The following is a 16,831-nucleotide window of genomic DNA, read 5'->3' as shown; positions in this document are numbered from 1 at the left end:
GAAAAGCACTAAAAACACTAAGATATCTGGGCCTTATGACAAGCAGTAACCTTCTGCCAAGATGTGTGGTTGACTGTGTGTATGTCCACCTCCCTCGCCATACCTCTTCTGATCAGTTCTTCAGAGCTACCTGAGCGGCCATCTCCCAAGCTGTAGTCCCCCAAAGAAAATGGGAGCTCACAGCTCTCGCACTGTGCTTTTTTTTACTTCTGTCCATGGCTCCCACCTCCCCATCCCTCCATATGTGTCATCGATTTCCAAGTTCTGTCAATGCCGTCTCCTCCTTTGTCTCTCATCCCTCAGCTCACCTCTCCGGTCCACAGCCACGTCCCTTCCCTGGGCCCTCCCCTCTTTCTCCCAAGCCACCACAGACCTCAAGAGGCCCTCAGGCTCTGCCTCCCCCTCCCCATCACAGGCAGGTGCAGGGCTCCCCATGCGGCCCCCTTGCTACCACTCCTCAAGGTTTTGAAAGCAAATAAATATTAGCTGGATGAATGGACAAACTCTGAATCCTCCTTTGCCCCAAACCCCAATCTATCTACTTAAAAGACCTTCATTTTTAAATATCAGGTTTGCTTTTAGTCAGGTGCATGTGCCCACTCTGAAGACTGACATCTCAAATAATGCATATCTTTGTCCACCTGCCACCCTGGGCAGCTACACTTGGTTGCATTAGGGGAGAAGCAGCACAGATGAGAGACTAAAATGGGGGTACTCGTGGCCCAAATCAGAACCTGTACACATCTTTCCTTTACAGGAAAGTCCTGTGAATTAGGGTTTAGTTCCCTTTTACAAATGAAACAATATGTTCCTTCTGTCCATTTGTATTCTAATGAGAAGTCATTCTGGGGAAATAAGAATGGGGCAGGCTCATTTTCTACCATAAGTATGTGAGGGTGCTTTCAGGTTTATGATCAGTATGAATTGGGCATATATCTTTTCTCTTTAAAAATAAGTGTCTCTTAGCATGCCACTGTTAGCAAATAAAACTTTTCTACAATAAGTAACACAACATCTGGATATACAAGTTCAGAAATTATACACTGTAGGTAAAAATGAAGACACTGCATGTAACCAACAAGCACATTCACTGGCTTCCTCCAAATAAAATAAGCCAAATTAGGCACTTGAATTCTATCTCAAGTTAATGAACTACTGCCTAGATAGAACTACAGGAGGATGCTATGGGAGCTAAAAGCCACCAGGAAAAGATGAAAACAAGCCGATGAGAATGCAGTTAAAAGGCTTCCCAACAGAAGATTTGGAATAAAAGACAACCAAGGGATAAGAATGCTTATTATCAGTTCAGTTCACTCAGTCATGTCCGACTCTTTGCAACCCCATGGACTGCAGCACGCCAGGTTTCCCTGTCCATCACCAACTCCTGGAGCTTGCTCAAATTCATGTCCATCGAGTCGGTGATGGCATCCAACCATCTCATCTACGCAAACCTATTAGTTTGCTTGGCTTTTAATGTCAAAGTGCGTTCATTAAATATTAGTCACAGCTGACAACTCTTTTATAAAGCTGATCTAAAAGAATGAGTGTGGTTCCCTGGTGGCTCTGTGGTAAAGAATCTGCCTACAATGCAGGAAACATGGGTTTGATCCCTGGGTCGGAAAGATATCCTGGAAAAGGAAATGGCAACCCACTCTAGTATTCTTGCCTGGGAAATCCCAGGACAGAGGAGACTGGTGGGCTACAGTCCATGGGGTCGCAAAGAGTAGGACAAAAGCGTCAACAAAAGAATGAGTAATTTGCTTTTGTAAAGAGTACAGAGGAAAAGGGTTCCCAAATGACTGCAGCTGGGCTTCATTAAATGGGCAGCTCCAAGGTCAACGGCCACACACAGAGCCTGGCTTGTCCACTGTATGTCTAGACAGAGGAACTGCACAGGGATTAGCCACTGGGCCAGGCTGCTGCCACTGACTTCTCGCTTATCACTCTCCTCAAATCAAATGCAGGCAGAGGAGCTCAGAGTGGTAAGACCTCATGGGGACAGTTATGGTATGTGTACTTCTCTGAATGCATGTTCTATTATACTTCAGTAGCAAAATTAAACAAAAAAACATAAGGAACCAGGTGAAGAAAGAGTGACTGACTCTCCCAGAAACAGTTACTGGTAGGTTCCCCTTGATATCCTTGTTCCCTCCCAGGAGGCAGGGATGGTAAGGAAGGAAAGGGACTACTTCTTGAATTTAGTGAATTTAGCCTTTCTTCCAAGGATCTCAGAGCACCCTTTCTCAAAGATAAATCTGTTTTTTATTTTACTTGATTTTTTTTATTGGAGTATGAATGCTTTACAATATCATGTTAGTTTCTGCTGTACAACAATGTGAGTCAGCCAGATGAAGATATATGCTGCTGCTGTTTAGTCACTAAGTAGTGTCTGACTGTTTGTGACCCCATGAACTGTAGCCCACCAGGCTCCCCTGTCCATGGAATTCTCCAGGCAAGAATACTGGAGTGGGCTGCCATTTCCTCCTCCAGGGGATTTTCCCGACCTAGAGATCAAACCCTTGGCAGGCAGATTCTTTACCACTGAGTCACCTGAGAAGTCCACGTATACATATAGGGAAAGGGTTAGTCGCTCAGTCGTATCCGACTCTTTGCAATCCCATGGACTGTGAGCCCTCGAGGCTCCTCTGTCCATGGAATTATCCAGGCAAGAATACTGGAGTGGGTTGCCATTTCCTCCTCCAAGGGGTCTTCCCGACCCAGGGATCGAACCTGGGTCTCTCACATTGCAGGCAGATTCTTTACCATCTGAGCCATCAGGGAAGCCCTACAAATACATATACCCCTCCCTATATCTTAAGCTACTTTGCAGACACTCCAACTTTTACTTGCAATATTTTTCAGTTCGAATGAGTCATCCAGTGTTTATTTTTTGCTGTAGAGCTTACCTTGTAAGGTATTGAAGATGGCAAAGAGATACATGAAGATGACATTAACTGGTCCCCAGGCAAAGAAGGCGAAGCCCCAAGTAATTCCTAGTAAAAATGTAAGGCCAGCGACGCTCCTGAGGTCTTGAATACTGGTTTTTCTCTGGGCTCCCAGTTGCTTCTTCCTTTTAATTCGACAAAGCTGAACCAGGACCACAATGAACATGCTGATGTTCAGCAAAAATATCACACAGAAATACCCCACAACCGTGATATAGAATACAGCATTGCTGTTGATCCAGCAACTGGAATTGGGGGGAAAAACAGGGAAAACATGTTTTGGTTTTTTCTTGCTAAAATATGGTTCAAAATGTAACAATGAACCTATATTGTTTTACTGAAACATTATCCTACAAGCACAAAATTTAAAAAAGGATAAAACCTCTGATCTCCATAGCCACTTAACAGCTCTAGGGGAAGAAATCCAAGAGAGTGTATTGTAGGAAATCTGGTGATTAAAAGTATTTTTAAAATATTATTTGAAAACACTAAAAGATTTTATCCTCTTTCGATCCTCGTAAGTCTATTCCATGAATCTTTACTAATATAGTATAGCTTGTATTTTATTTTTATCAGAGGCTTATAAAAGTATTTTTGAAAGATAATTCAATTTTTAAATACTTAAGTAGTAGCAGATGGCGGAGCCTGGTGGGCTGTCATCTACGGGGTCGCAGTCAGGCACGACTGAAGCGACTTAGCAGCAGCAGCATGACTTTTCTAACTAGCTGATCTCTTTACATATATAACTGCAAAGTCTGCTGTAAATATTACTGGATTTTATTAGGATGAGACACCTGATATGCTGATTAGATCCTCCATTTTTTTGGAGAATTCTGCTTTCCAATTCACTTAAAATTTCGTGTGGGGCTTTGTACTCACAAGTCATCAGGTGACCCGTTGGGGAATTTCCCATAGGATCCAAGCCCATAGTTATCTGGAGATATAATCAGGACGATGGCCACAACCACAGCTGGGATGCCTGGGAGATAGGAAACACTGATCACACATAGTTCTAATAACTAAAGGTGGTGAGAAAAAAGAGTGGAGATTTTCTGTTTTCTTCTGAAATAGCATAGCAATTCATCACACCCAGTTTCTCTGCCTCCCAGCATGTGGGTGTATGTGGCCTAGGTCTTGTCCAGTGGACTATGGACAGAAGTGATTTGCTCCTCCTCTAGGCCTAGACTATAAAACCACTTGTGAGATTCTCTACTCTTTTCTCCCCAGTTCAGGTCAGTCTTGGAAGCCCTGTCCTGAGACAGAGTCTCTAGCAGCTTGGATCCTGAACAACCACAGACCAGAGACCCCCTCCACTCCTGCTAACTAGACCACAAATGAGTAAGAAGGAAATTGCAACCCACTTACCCTTACCCACCTGGAATATAATTTTAAGGGTCAGGTGGCAGGCAAACTCCAAAATGTAAACCAAAGAATTAACCCAGTAACTTCTGGAAAACCTTCCGTTATGAAACCCAATGTCCTCAACTGATTATCTGGAATCTGCTGATGGACTGAGAAGCCTGCCCTAGTTATTTGGGGGTGTTGATTGCCACCACTGGCTCTCTCAAGGGCCCAAGGGCACTTCCATTAACAGGAAGCATAATGAGGAGTCTCCTCTTTCCTTATAGTGGCCTTGCACTGAGGAGTCCTTTTCAGCCCTCCAGCCCATCATCCCCCACCCCATGCCGACATCTCACACACTGTGCACACAGACCAGCCTGACATCCAATCTCAAGGCTCCGGTAATTAAGACGGCTACCTGGTACCATCTAACATGATATTTCATTAAATTCTTTTGTATTTGGACATTATGGAGATATTGACATATGGTGACTTTCTAAGGGAGACTCCTTCCTAAAAATAAAATATTGAGGGTGTGGAGCTTGTCCTTGACAAGGGAACCTGATGTTTCTGAATTCTACAAAGAAGACAAAATCCATGCCCAAGATCAGAAGCAGTGACTTATTTTTCTGGGAGTAAGTGACATATCTTGTAGAAAGGTGTTGTTCTGTACCTTTCACAAAGATATAACAACAGGCAAGATGACAAGGGAGGTAATCTGTTGTGTAGGGAATATGTGAAGGAATATTTAGCCTGAAGAAGATGGAGTCTGAGAGGAGTGGCAGCTCTAATGCAGTGGAAGGGTATGCCTTGGAGATTAGAAAGCCAGCCTCAGCTGTTCTTGAGCTGTGGGAATTAGGGTAAATCACGTCTTCACCTGGTATTAGCAATAACTGCCTGCACCTTGGGGCTTTCAGGATCCTAGTTCCCTGACCAGGGATTGAACCCAGGCCTCCTGGCATTGGAAGTGCAGAGTCCAAACCACTGGGCTGCCAGGGAATTCCACTGGCTTATTTTTTATGGGGTTACTTGTGTGAAAATACATCGAGACATAAAGTATTATACATAATGTTATATATTACTTGTTGATTATCTAAAGGACTCCTCAGCGGAAGTGTCAGCTTATTTTTTTTTTTTCCCCGAGAGAGCAAAACCAAGACCGATGGGTAAGTGCTACCAGAGAGCCAAGTGAACTTAATGAAAAATCAGAACTGTAGAGCTTTAGAAAATGGTCACTGGCTGTCTTGTAAGGTATTAAAAATAAGACAAAAGGTCCAAAATTGAGTTGCTTATGCTAGCCACAGTTCACCAAACTGAGACTTAACTCCATCACAGCTTTGGCTCTCCCAGAAATGGAATCTTAAACCAATCAATCAGAAATTGCTAGTTAGGTAACCTGTCACTAGTTAGGTAACCTGTCTGAGAGACCCCAGAAATCCCCAGAAGAAAGTAAGCTTGCAATAACCAGCCCGCTTTTTTGCCCAGAGTGACTTCCTTGTTCCTGCTTCCTTCTGCCTATAAAATCTTTCACTTAGTACAGCTCCTCAAATCTCCTTTCTGTCTGCTAGACGGGATGCTGCCCAATTCATGAAGTATTCAATAAACCCTGTAAGATCTTTCAAAGGCACTCAGTAGAATCTTGTTTTTAATTAAAGTAATGAGCTCCCCAATAATAGAAGTATTCAAGCAGAGGTCAAATTATCTCTAGTCAAAGCTAAGTCAAGTCCAGGAGCTTCCTACATTTGGCGGGGAGCTGAATGAAGAACTCTTCAAGATCTTGGGGCATCTAAGATTTAGTGACCAACAACCAACAGGTGGCATAATCAGGAATACTGGGCTGGTGTGGTGATGAAGTTACATTAGACTTTATCTGTATGTTCTCTCTCTCTGCCCTGCTAAGCACACAGCTGTGTATGTGTGTGAATCTGGGAGGTACAGAGCAGCGTGAGGCTAGTTGGGAGCTTAGGGACTGACTGTCTGACCTCATCATCACCAAGCTAATATTTTCAATTGACTGAGCATCTTCTGTGTGCCAGCCCCAGTTCTAGTCGCTAGAGATACAAAAAAGATTCACAGCCCTAACCTCAGAGTGTTATGGTCATAACCAATCAAGCATAAATATACAGGTGTTCTAGAAATAGACTTGACGAGGTTCCTCTTTGGGCAATGAAACATGAAAAGAAGAATAAAACTGTTTTAGAAACCTGCCAAGTGTTACCTGCTTCATCAATGTCTCTCTCTGATTAAAAATCAAAACACTGGAGAAAAAGCAGGAAAAGCCCAGGCAATGTGTGAACAAAAATCATACATACCCCAACCAAAAATGCAGAATTTAAGGATGTATTTTCGGATGTAAGTATTAAACACTTTGACAAGGGCCAGGTACATATGGAATGCTTCCAAGCCCATCCATGTGAATGAGACCAAGAGAAAATAATGCAGAAATACAGCCACTGAGATGCAGAGGCCTCTTATGTCATACAAAGCAATCCACGAGTCCAAGAGGAACACCAGGTTCAGCAGGAGCAGGGCTGCACACAGCTGGATGAGGATTTTGGAAGGGTAATCCCTCCGGATCTTTCTAAAAGGAAAGGACAAGAAAAGAATTAGCATCACAGCCTGCTGATGCTTATGTGAGCTAGCATATCTGAGTTCAAAGTGATTTATTTTTATTCTTTGGTGACTGTCTATATGCATAAATTTCTTCTCTTTGAATGCATGTCTGTATGTGTGTGTGTGGTGCGTGGGTGGAGGCATTACAACTAACGATAACAACAAAGAAAAAATCTAAACAGAATCATCTGTGATAACCATGTGGAAATTTTATGTTTATATTTCTATGGAATCTTTAACATGCCGACTACTGACCCAGCCTTTCAAATAGTATGTAGTAGAATCTCATGAGCACCCACCCCCATTTCTCCCAAACTCCTGGAAGCATTGCTGCTTCTCATACAAGAGGCTCCTCTATTCAGACCTTCAAAACATAGCCAGATTCTCCTGTTATTTTATGTTACTAGTTAAAATGAGATCATGGAAACAAGAGTTCAAACTATAGCTAAATGAAACAGGGAAAGGAAAATACAGCTAATTGATGACATGTACATGTTTACGTGTGTGAAATTAGATCTGGTGAGATCATTCTGAGTAATGGCTGGCCTTGTAGTAATTTAGTCTCATTAATCCTTCCAGCGGTCCACTAGAAGATCTGTACTCACAGCTGGACCCTAAGTTTGGCACTAAAAGTGAATTTGTGCATTTCCTGATTAGTGTCCAAAAATCTAAATCCCAGAACTTATATACTGTTTCATTTAAAAAAGGTGGTGGTGGGGGGGTGGTTCTATGGTAGCTCAGCTGGTATAAGAATCTGCCTGCAATGCAGGAGAACCTGGTTTGATTCCTGGGTTGGGAAGATCCCCTGGAGAAGGAAATGGCAACCCACTCCAGTATTCTCACCTGGAAAATCCCATGGACAGAAGAGCCTGATGGGCTACAGTCCATGGGGTCGCAAAGAGTCAGACAAGACTGAATGACTAAGCACAAACAAATGTAAAAAAAAGTGCCTATATTTCCTTTTTTTCTGACAGAATTTATTGGAATCCTGCCCCCACCCCCCACAAAGTAACCAAAGGGACCATTCTGATAAGCCAAGCAGATGCTGTCATCTGGAATGTCATTCTTTCTTTGACCTACAAAGCTGCACTCAATTTGTATCTATATTTTTCAGGGAGGCTTGATATCCTTTATTCTTCTTCATCCCCACACCCATTAATGTATTTAATCTTTTGTGTTTGCTTGATATAATTTAGAAACTTAATATATTAAACACAGCTCTTCTGCTGTATATGGAGCTATGGCCTGTTTCACATTGAAGCTCTTGTTTTTCGAGGTCTGCATCTATCTTTCATTTCTAACTTAATGTCAACTAGGTACCAAGCATCATTCTAGGGTACAAGGATGATTAAGACACAACTTCTGCCTTCAGTGAGTGTACAAACTATTGGAAGTAAGTAAGTATGTAAACCAAAGTCCCATGAAGTTTCACATATACATGGCCCCACTAGAGGGGTGGACAGGGTAAGCTAGGCCAAGGAGCACTTATTTAATACATTTTGGCCACTGAGGTGACCACTACATCATATAATCCAGTTTCCAGTTGTGGATACTCACTCAAAGGCTATGTAGGTTACAAGAGTAACTGACAGAAAAATTGATGAAAGCCCACAACCAATATAGGTAATAAATGTTAGGGCCATCATCTGAGCTGGTGGCAAGGATGTTCGAGACAAGTCCTGGAAAAGAAAATATTGCTTTCAAGACCAAATATTTTAAAATAAATGACACAGTTATAATTTACATTATTGGATAGTCTAAGATTATTCAACAAGCCTACAAGGTAGGCATAATTATTATCATCCTGTTGAGATAATAAAAAATGAGACCCAGAGAGGTTAAGTAATTTGCTCAGGGTCACAAAGCTACGAGGTAGAGGAGCCAGAATCCAGGTCTGGCTGACTTCAAAGCCCATGTATTTGATCATTACATTATGGTGCTCTGCAGAAGCCCCAGGCTAGCAGCCTAAAGATGTGAATTTGACTTCTGGCTCTTACATTTCTCAGTCTACGACTGTGGACAATTACCTCACAAACGAGTCTTTAAAAATGACAATAAAAACACCCCATTCTACCTATATTGTAGGATTGTTGGGGAGATTAAATAAGAGAACTTATGTCATGTTTTATAACACTGCCAACTAAACCATTTTTATTACCCATTTTAATCTGAATTGCCTAGCCTTCCTATAGCTATTTTAAAAAGAACTTAAATGTAAAACTAGAATAAGAAAAAATACTTTGTTCAAATATTTTTCTTCAAGTATATATGCATATTAGAAGAGTCATTTCATTGGTCTTTAACTTTGCCACAGTATCATGAAATCTGTTGCTCCATCAAGTCATCGACCAGATAGACTTCATAGCACAATGCCCAGCTACCCCTCAGACCCAGAATCTAAGGCCAGGCAAAGTGGGGATGTTACCAGCAGAACGCCGAAGCTTGTAAGGTGGCTGCAGGTACAGGTGGTCTCATTCAGCCTCCTGTCTTTGACAGAGCACCCATCAGATGACCAGCCTCCTCTGCCACCTAGGGGGCATGGGAAAGAGTCTCTGTCCCTGCAGAAAGGCCACTGCACCAATCACTGCTCCTTCCTCCCCATTCCCCTTCCCCACTCAAGACTTTGAAAAAGTTAGGTCTGGAACCTACCATTTCTGCCCAAGTCCCAAAATACACATCTCACTGTTAAGTCATCCTGTAACAGAAGGACACATTACCAAAAATTTATCCAACTGAAAAAAACTGAAAAGCAATTAGAAAAAAAATGACATTTGGACATTTCAGAATCTCATTCTTGATTTCAGGGGAGTTCTTATTTTATATGGGTCTCTAGAAGGCAGTGAGTCTCATATAGGTCAGCACTTTTTAACCTCAGCCATCGGGAGCAGCAATTGCCTTGTGTTAAAAGGCACATTCTGATTCACTGGGTCTGGGGTGGACCCAAGAGTCTGCATTCTAGCATTCTAGCAAGCTCCCAGGGGAGGCTGATGCTGCAGGTCTGCAAACCATACTCTGGGCAGCGAGGTCACAGATGATGCTCAGTGAACTGGACCTTGCAAGATGCTTTCTCTTTGGAGGTGAGAATCAGACCTGGAGCCACAGATCTAAATGCACTGAAAAGTGGCAGTAAGAGCTTGCTTTTTACACTGCTCCTTCCTAGAAAGTAGGAGGGCAGTTATTAGGCATGCTCAAACCCTATGAGCATGATTCTAGTCTCACACACAGCCCTAACTGGGTCTAAGGTGCTGCTGGACCAACTTTTTTCAGGCTAAGTTGCACAGGGAGTTTGCATGAGGTGTCTCTAGTCAAGGCACTGACCAGACAGGCCCCTCCCACCTGGCTTGGGTCGATATGCTTTAAGGTAACTGTCACGTTTCTTGTCAAGTTCTTGACTGTCAGGTTCGCAACGCTTGAGGAAATGACATAGCTGATCAGAGAGAGGTTCTCCAAGGCAGGGTCCTAGCATATCAAAGAATCAACAAGATGGCAAGAGAAAATGAAATGTTATTAGACAATTTTAGAGTTAGAAGGGACCCTAGTTAGTAGTTTAGTCACTAAGTCCTGTCCGACTCTTGGCGACCCCATGAACTGTAGCCTGCCAGGCTCCTCTGTCCATGGGATTCTCCAGGCAAGAGTACTAGAGTGGGTTGCCATTTCCTCCTCCAGGGGATCTTCCCAACCCAGGAATCGAACCCGGGTCTCCTGCACTGCAGGCAGATTCTTTACTGACTGAGCTATGAGGGAAGCCCAGAAGGGCCTAAGGACTATTTAATCAATATTGTTTATTTTACTACCTAGGTCAGGAATTCAGGGACAGGAAGTAAAGTGACTTCCCCAAGGACCCAATGAGAAGCAGAGCTTGTTCCACTATAGTATGATCTAAAAACTGAGTTAAATTTCATAGATTGACATGAGACCCTCATGAATCTTAAAAGGAACATAACATTAAGCCATTTAAACTGTGTGTTCCCGAGCAAGTTACCTAACCTCTCTATGCCTCTATGTCCTCATCTGTAAAATGGGGATAATAGTTTAACAGTTTCTCCCTCACGGAGTTGTTGAGAGGATTAGAGTTAACATTTCTAAGTGTTTATGATACTGCACAGCAATTGATAAATACTTTGTGTTGGTTATTGTTATTTATCCTCAACAGCATCATTAGGTCCTGTTTAAAAATAAACTACAGCTTTTCAGCAATCCATCTGACTTATAGTAGACTTAAGAATGGGCTTCCCAGGTGGCATTAGTGATAAAGAAGCTGCCTGCCAATGCAGGAGACATAAGAGAAGTAGGTTTGATCCCTACAGGGGGTCGGGAGATCCCCTGGAGGAGGGCATGGCAACCCACTCCAGTATTCTTGCCTGGAGAATCCCATGGGCAGAGGAGCCTGGCAGGCTACTGCCCACAGAGTTGCACAGAGTCAGACACAACTGAAGGGACTTAGCATGCATGCCTGGTTAAGAATATTGGAGGATTATAAGAATTAAAACTCCTCCAGTCTCCCCAGAATCTAAACTAAGAGCAATTAGAGGCAACTTTACCTGAAACAGGGCAGGAGTTTCAAAAAAGTTGAACTGCACCCTGGAAGCCAGCTCCACAGCATCAGCTGGTAAATGACTCATCAATGATGAAGGCAAAGTAATAACGCCAATACTGTTCTCAGGAGCCTCAGCTTCCAGAGAAACCTGAAAATGAAGTAAAAGATTATAAAAATGTCTGGGGCTCGTATAATGAGGAGAGGGAAAACACAAGTAATTAAGATGGAGGGTCCTATAAGGGCATTTATTTGTAGTGTTTCTATGTACAATTGGTTCTGGTTTCTCTGATTACTATGGAATTAGAGGCTGTGTAGGGAGATGTGATAGGGAGATGAGGCCTTGGAGCAGGAGAGAAAACATTTCATGGGTAAAGGATACACAGAAATAATCAGAAAGTGCAGGATATTATTTGTCAATTATATCTCAGTAAAGCTTGGGGGAAAATAAAGTTCAAGATAACTGCAGAGCCCAGGGAGATGACAGTAGCCAACATACCAATTTAGTGACCTGTTAGGGCAAAGTCACTGTAGAACCACATGCACGAAATTTGTAAAAGGAAGACTACCAAAATGAAGTTAAAAGGCAAGATTTGGTTTTACTTGCATGTTTTCAGCAGCCCCACCTACCCATCCCTCTAATAGGTCGATAAAAAACACTAGAAGCAGGATTGATATTCAGCATCACTATTTCAATAGGTTAAAATATTGAAATGGGTTGAAAAGTAGGGACACATTTGGTGTCCCTGCTCTCTCCCAACTGCCTAGAACCCACTGGACACCTCCCCCACTTCCCCCCAGACTTCCACAATCCAATTGCTAAAGGGTTAACACTGGGCACAATGAGGACCTCTGAAATCTTGCTCCAGCCAATGTCCTTCTTCTGATTCTGTGATGCCTCATTGCTCTAGATGCTAAATATTTTGAATATCACCCATGAGTATAAACAGCAATGGCCTTAATCGTGAAGTACATGAGGACTATAATCATATAAAAGAAAAGGTCTTTTCTACAATAAATTAGGATGTACCTGAAGATTTGCAGGGTCTTGGGCAGCGAAAGTAGTTGTGTCAAAATTACTGGCATTCACTCTGATCACAGCCAGAGCCAAAGAAGGGGAGGTCAGACTTATGGTCTTGGTTGAAAAGTTCAGCTGTAAGCCAATGTCATCCACTACTTTTAGCAATCTGTAAAGAGAGGTAGCAGTTCAAATTCAGCACTCTGAACTGTTTTTCCCAGTGTAAGCAGAATACAGAAAAGCAACTTAACAAGTCATTATGAACCTCATAAGTGGGAGAAAAATACTTGGGTTTAATTTAATCATCTAGACGCATCATTATTATTAGAAGATCCCCTCTCATGACCATATCAGTGTGCTAAGTCATACCTTTGGGCCAAAGGGGCCAGCAAGGTGGGCGGAGAATGAAGGAGTTGGCTGACTTGGTTTATCATTTGTCCTGCGAGGTTAGGCTCCAAGCTGCCTAAGGACAGAGCCCACTCCATCCGGGACACTTGGTTTTCAAGATCAGAAACACTGATGCTGCTGGTGTGAAAAATTTCTGTAACAAGAGAACCAAATCACTTTATGAACACATAATGGAAAAATCACTCATAAAGAAACATACATAGACTCTGTGACCTGGAAAACCCAACCCCAGGTATTTGCCCCAGGGAAAGGAAAACATGTTCATAAATGTTATATTAGGCTTTTACCAACAGTGTAGGAGGGTTCCCTTTTCTCCACATGCTCTCCAGAATTTATTATTTATAGACTTTTTGATGATGGCCATTCTGACTGGTGTGAGGTGATGCCTCACTATAGTTTTGATTTGCATTTCCATAATAATTAGCAATGATGAGCATCTTTTAAAGTGTCTACTGGCTATCTGTATGTCTCCTAACAAAGAAGTTGCTTAATTCTACCACCTAACATCCTATTTTTTATTTTGCATATTCCCTTCTAATATTTATCCACACAATAAAAGACTATTATAAACATGATGTGCAAACTAAATATTTACTTTTGAGTTATTTTCACTTCACTCAAGACTTAAAAAATGCCCAAAGTTTCTGTTTATGCACAGCTGCATAATAGACATGCTATTGAGGTGGCATATCATATTTCATCATTCCTCTCTTGTGGAATTCAAAAAAAATCTCAAGCCATTTGGCAGAGGCTCCAGATCTCCTGGACATGCTGGCCTGAGGCAGAGGAGGCAAGAACACAACAGCTCCAGTCTCGTGTCTCCAAGAATTTCACTTTGCTTCACCCTCCAAATTCTAGAGGAAGACTGGCTTCTTATTCACTGGACTTAAACTCCAGAGACTATGCAGAATTCTCTCTGCTTCCTTCCCTCTTCCCTTTATCCTTTTACTCTCAAGCGTACTTTGTGTCCGGGAGCCTGGTGCAGTTTCTGTGGCATTCTCATATCCACCATTATTCCAAACCTATATGGTTAGTGCAGTTATTTCCATCTTGAGGTAGACCAGGCTCAGTCAGGAGGGGCTAAAAGGCTTATTCCAAATCCCACCACCTGTGAGAGCCTAGGCAGACCTGCCCTGAGGTCTTCTGAATGGTCTTCCCCTTTTCACGGCTGCTCTGGCTCATTGCCAGCTCTGGTATTCTGTACCATTTCAAGAATATCAATTTTTTGTTTTCTGTCTAAATGGAGTTCCTGCTTTTAATGGTTCAAAACTGGTCTCTTCAGAATGTTGAAAACAGTGACCCAATCACCTTTTGCAGGAGAAAGAAACCTGTAAAATAACTCATCTGGATAAAATGAGATCTGTGTTTGCCTCAGAGCTATTTATCTTGACCAAACAATCAATCCCAACTGTATCTGTGTTCTACAAATGCCCAAAGGAAAGCTCCCAAAATCAAGCAGACATCATAAAAAGAAAGGCTTAATGTAGTCTCATTGCAGATATCATAATTTGGCAGGCTGGCAGCTGGGTTTCAGGTGGCTCGAATGACAAAAACATGGGAGCAGCGTGGCTTGTCGTATTTACCTGTCTTGTCAGGAGGTATGCTAGTCGTGTCGACGTTCACAGAGGCAGACGTGGTGGGAGAGGGGGCTGAGGACTTCCCAGAGGGCAGGGTGAGGGGAAGATCAGGTGGAGGCTTAGGGGAAGAGACAGTTCCAGATGGCAGGGGCATATCAATGGCTGGGCTGGAAATGATGGGAGCTGAAGGCTGGGGAGAAGGTAGGGGAATCATCCCTGTTGGAGAGTGAGGGCTCTGGGTTACAAGTGGATGAGCTAGAGGCTCAGCAAAAGAGAAGGCACTAGAGATCTGGGACACAATGGTGGCCTGAGGAGCAACTGGGATGGCATTGTTGGAAGAAGAGAATGGTGGGCCGTGTGGATGACGAGCGAGACACACAACAGGATCTTGCAGGTCACTAAAGGCAAGAATCAGAGAGATGCATATGAGACACAAACGAGCTACAGAGGCTAAGCTCTTCTCGTGGCAACCATGTGACACCACTAAGGCGACACGGCTCCATTGTGAACTTTCCTTTGCAGACCCTCTGTGTACCTACCTGCCACTGTTCTCCTGCCCCTGCCCACTTCCACCACCTTCTCCCCAGGAGAGGAATTAACCAGGAAGGATGCTCTTTTTCGAATTCACAGTTCTGCTTCACTTGTTCACTGCTACTCCCTGATTCTACACCTCATCACTTTTCAGTCAGTTGAGAAGAGCATGTACCACTGCCAGGTACTTCTTGGGAAGGGAGCTGTTGAATGCCCTGTAACCAAACTGGTGGTTTCCATATAACAGGAGTCTGTCTGTGGTGGGCTTTTTAGATTTCACAAAATTTATTCTTAAAAAAAAAAACGGAATCACAGACCCAAACTGTTTCAAACATACTTAACATTTTTCTAAAATTAGAATCAAATACCAAAATATAATTTTCTTTTAATATTCAAATCCACGCTGACAAAACTGGCTCATCTTTTTAAGACAACTGATTTGCCTTAGAAACTAAAGCATACTCATTTCAAAACTATGTGTGTTCATCCATAATAGATACACTAACTCACTAACTCTTGTGTCAACTCAGTATTAACACTGAGCTCAAAGGGGTAAGGAGTAAACTGAAAAGCAGCTCTAAATTAGTCAGTAATAATAAAATGTTCAATTTTTTCTTACACTTTTTACAATCAAAGTACATAATTCTGTTAATTACAATTACAATCTTCTGCATATTGATCAATAGAAAAATATGTAAAAATAATAATTATTGACTTGTACAGTGGAGTTTCTAATTTTAGGAAATTCTCATACTGGTCTTAGTAGTTCACAAATAAGCTTTTCCTTTCCAAGAAACTTCAAGTTTAGGTCATTCACATGCATTGGTAACACTGGCTGGGAAAGGTAAATCACACAGCCATTTTTTTATTCAACTTACTGAATTTTGTTTCAAGAAAATCTTGAGTTGGAATTAACAATACACAATTTTGTGTGAAATTGATGAGCACAGAAATCTGCCAGAATCGATTTTATACTGCATAGCCTGCCAAAGTACTAACTAGCACACAGTACCTGATGAAGAAATGTTGCTGAATGAAAAAAATGAATCAAGCTGGGGCCAAAGGGGTGGTCCCAGCTTATACATCAGCTACACCCTTAATGTTACTTTAGCCCAGTGGTTCCCAACCTTGGCTGTGCCTGAGAATTACCCAGAGGACCTTTTAAAAATTAGAGATTTCTGTGGCCTTCTCCTCAGTGTCTGATTTAGTTGGTCCTGAGGTGACTGGAAGTCTCCTCATTGGATCCTGTTGCTTTCAGAAATTCCATCTCCCAAGTGGGGTTCAACCCTCCACTTTGATGGGGGTATATTAAGCTTAAAACTCAAGTACTTTTTACCTTTTATTACATAAAATGCTACATATCCTTAACTAAAGTTCTTTAGCTACTCCTAGGGGCCTAATGTTTCAATACATTTCAGAAATTTGGCCCACAAAGGGCAGACAGGCTACATTTAGCCTTTTATTCCCATATGAGAAGTTTCATATTGGAAAATGCATGTCCTTTTTAAAAAATACAATTTTTATCTGATTGTAGAAAAGTATACAAAATGCTGCAAAGAAAAAAAAAAAAAAAAAAAACAAGAAAATGACCATCCAGCAGGCAGGCCAATCACTGGGAACTCTTGTGAGCATTTTCATTCATTCAATTCCTGGTTTTTTCCATGTATATTTTTATACACTTTTGATCACACCATCCATGACTTTTGGGATCATCTACTATTTTGAAGAATCCATCTCCCTCCTTACCTCCACTGAGGCAGAGGTTAAGGTAGTGATTTGCAACTTCAGTTGCCCATTAGAACCACCAGGAAAGTTTTCAAAACTCTTAATCCCTAGGCTATGCCCCAGACTCATTTAACCAGAA

At 42.1% G+C, this 16,831-nt stretch overlaps 1 protein-coding gene across 4 annotated transcripts in view; it reads right to left on the bottom strand.

Moving 5' to 3' along the window:
• ADGRG2 (adhesion G protein-coupled receptor G2) overlaps positions 1 to 16,831 on the bottom strand; it is a 68,623-nt gene that overhangs the window by 7,481 nt on the left and 44,311 nt on the right. For all 4 annotated transcript variants that reach the window (XM_068962699.1, XM_068962700.1, XM_068962701.1 and 1 more), the window contains 11 exons: positions 14,443 to 14,834; positions 12,821 to 12,992; positions 12,464 to 12,620; positions 11,441 to 11,584; positions 10,236 to 10,358; positions 9,549 to 9,594; positions 9,325 to 9,428; positions 8,457 to 8,578; positions 6,599 to 6,867; positions 3,825 to 3,924; positions 2,907 to 3,190 (listed from right to left, as the gene is read on the bottom strand). In XM_068962699.1, the coding sequence (XP_068818800.1) occupies positions 2,907 to 3,190; positions 3,825 to 3,924; positions 6,599 to 6,867; positions 8,457 to 8,578; positions 9,325 to 9,428; positions 9,549 to 9,594; positions 10,236 to 10,358; positions 11,441 to 11,584; positions 12,464 to 12,620; positions 12,821 to 12,992; positions 14,443 to 14,834 (1,913 nt within the window). The remainder of the gene's footprint in view (positions 1 to 2,906; positions 3,191 to 3,824; positions 3,925 to 6,598; positions 6,868 to 8,456; positions 8,579 to 9,324; positions 9,429 to 9,548; positions 9,595 to 10,235; positions 10,359 to 11,440; positions 11,585 to 12,463; positions 12,621 to 12,820; positions 12,993 to 14,442; positions 14,835 to 16,831) is intronic.

Source organism: Capricornis sumatraensis, chromosome X (genome assembly GCF_032405125.1).
Source record: "Capricornis sumatraensis isolate serow.1 chromosome X, serow.2, whole genome shotgun sequence".
Classification (NCBI taxonomy): Eukaryota; Metazoa; Chordata; class Mammalia; order Artiodactyla; family Bovidae; genus Capricornis; species Capricornis sumatraensis.
Note: the sequence above shows the minus strand (reverse complement) of the source record. Positions and strands in the feature narration are given on the sequence as shown.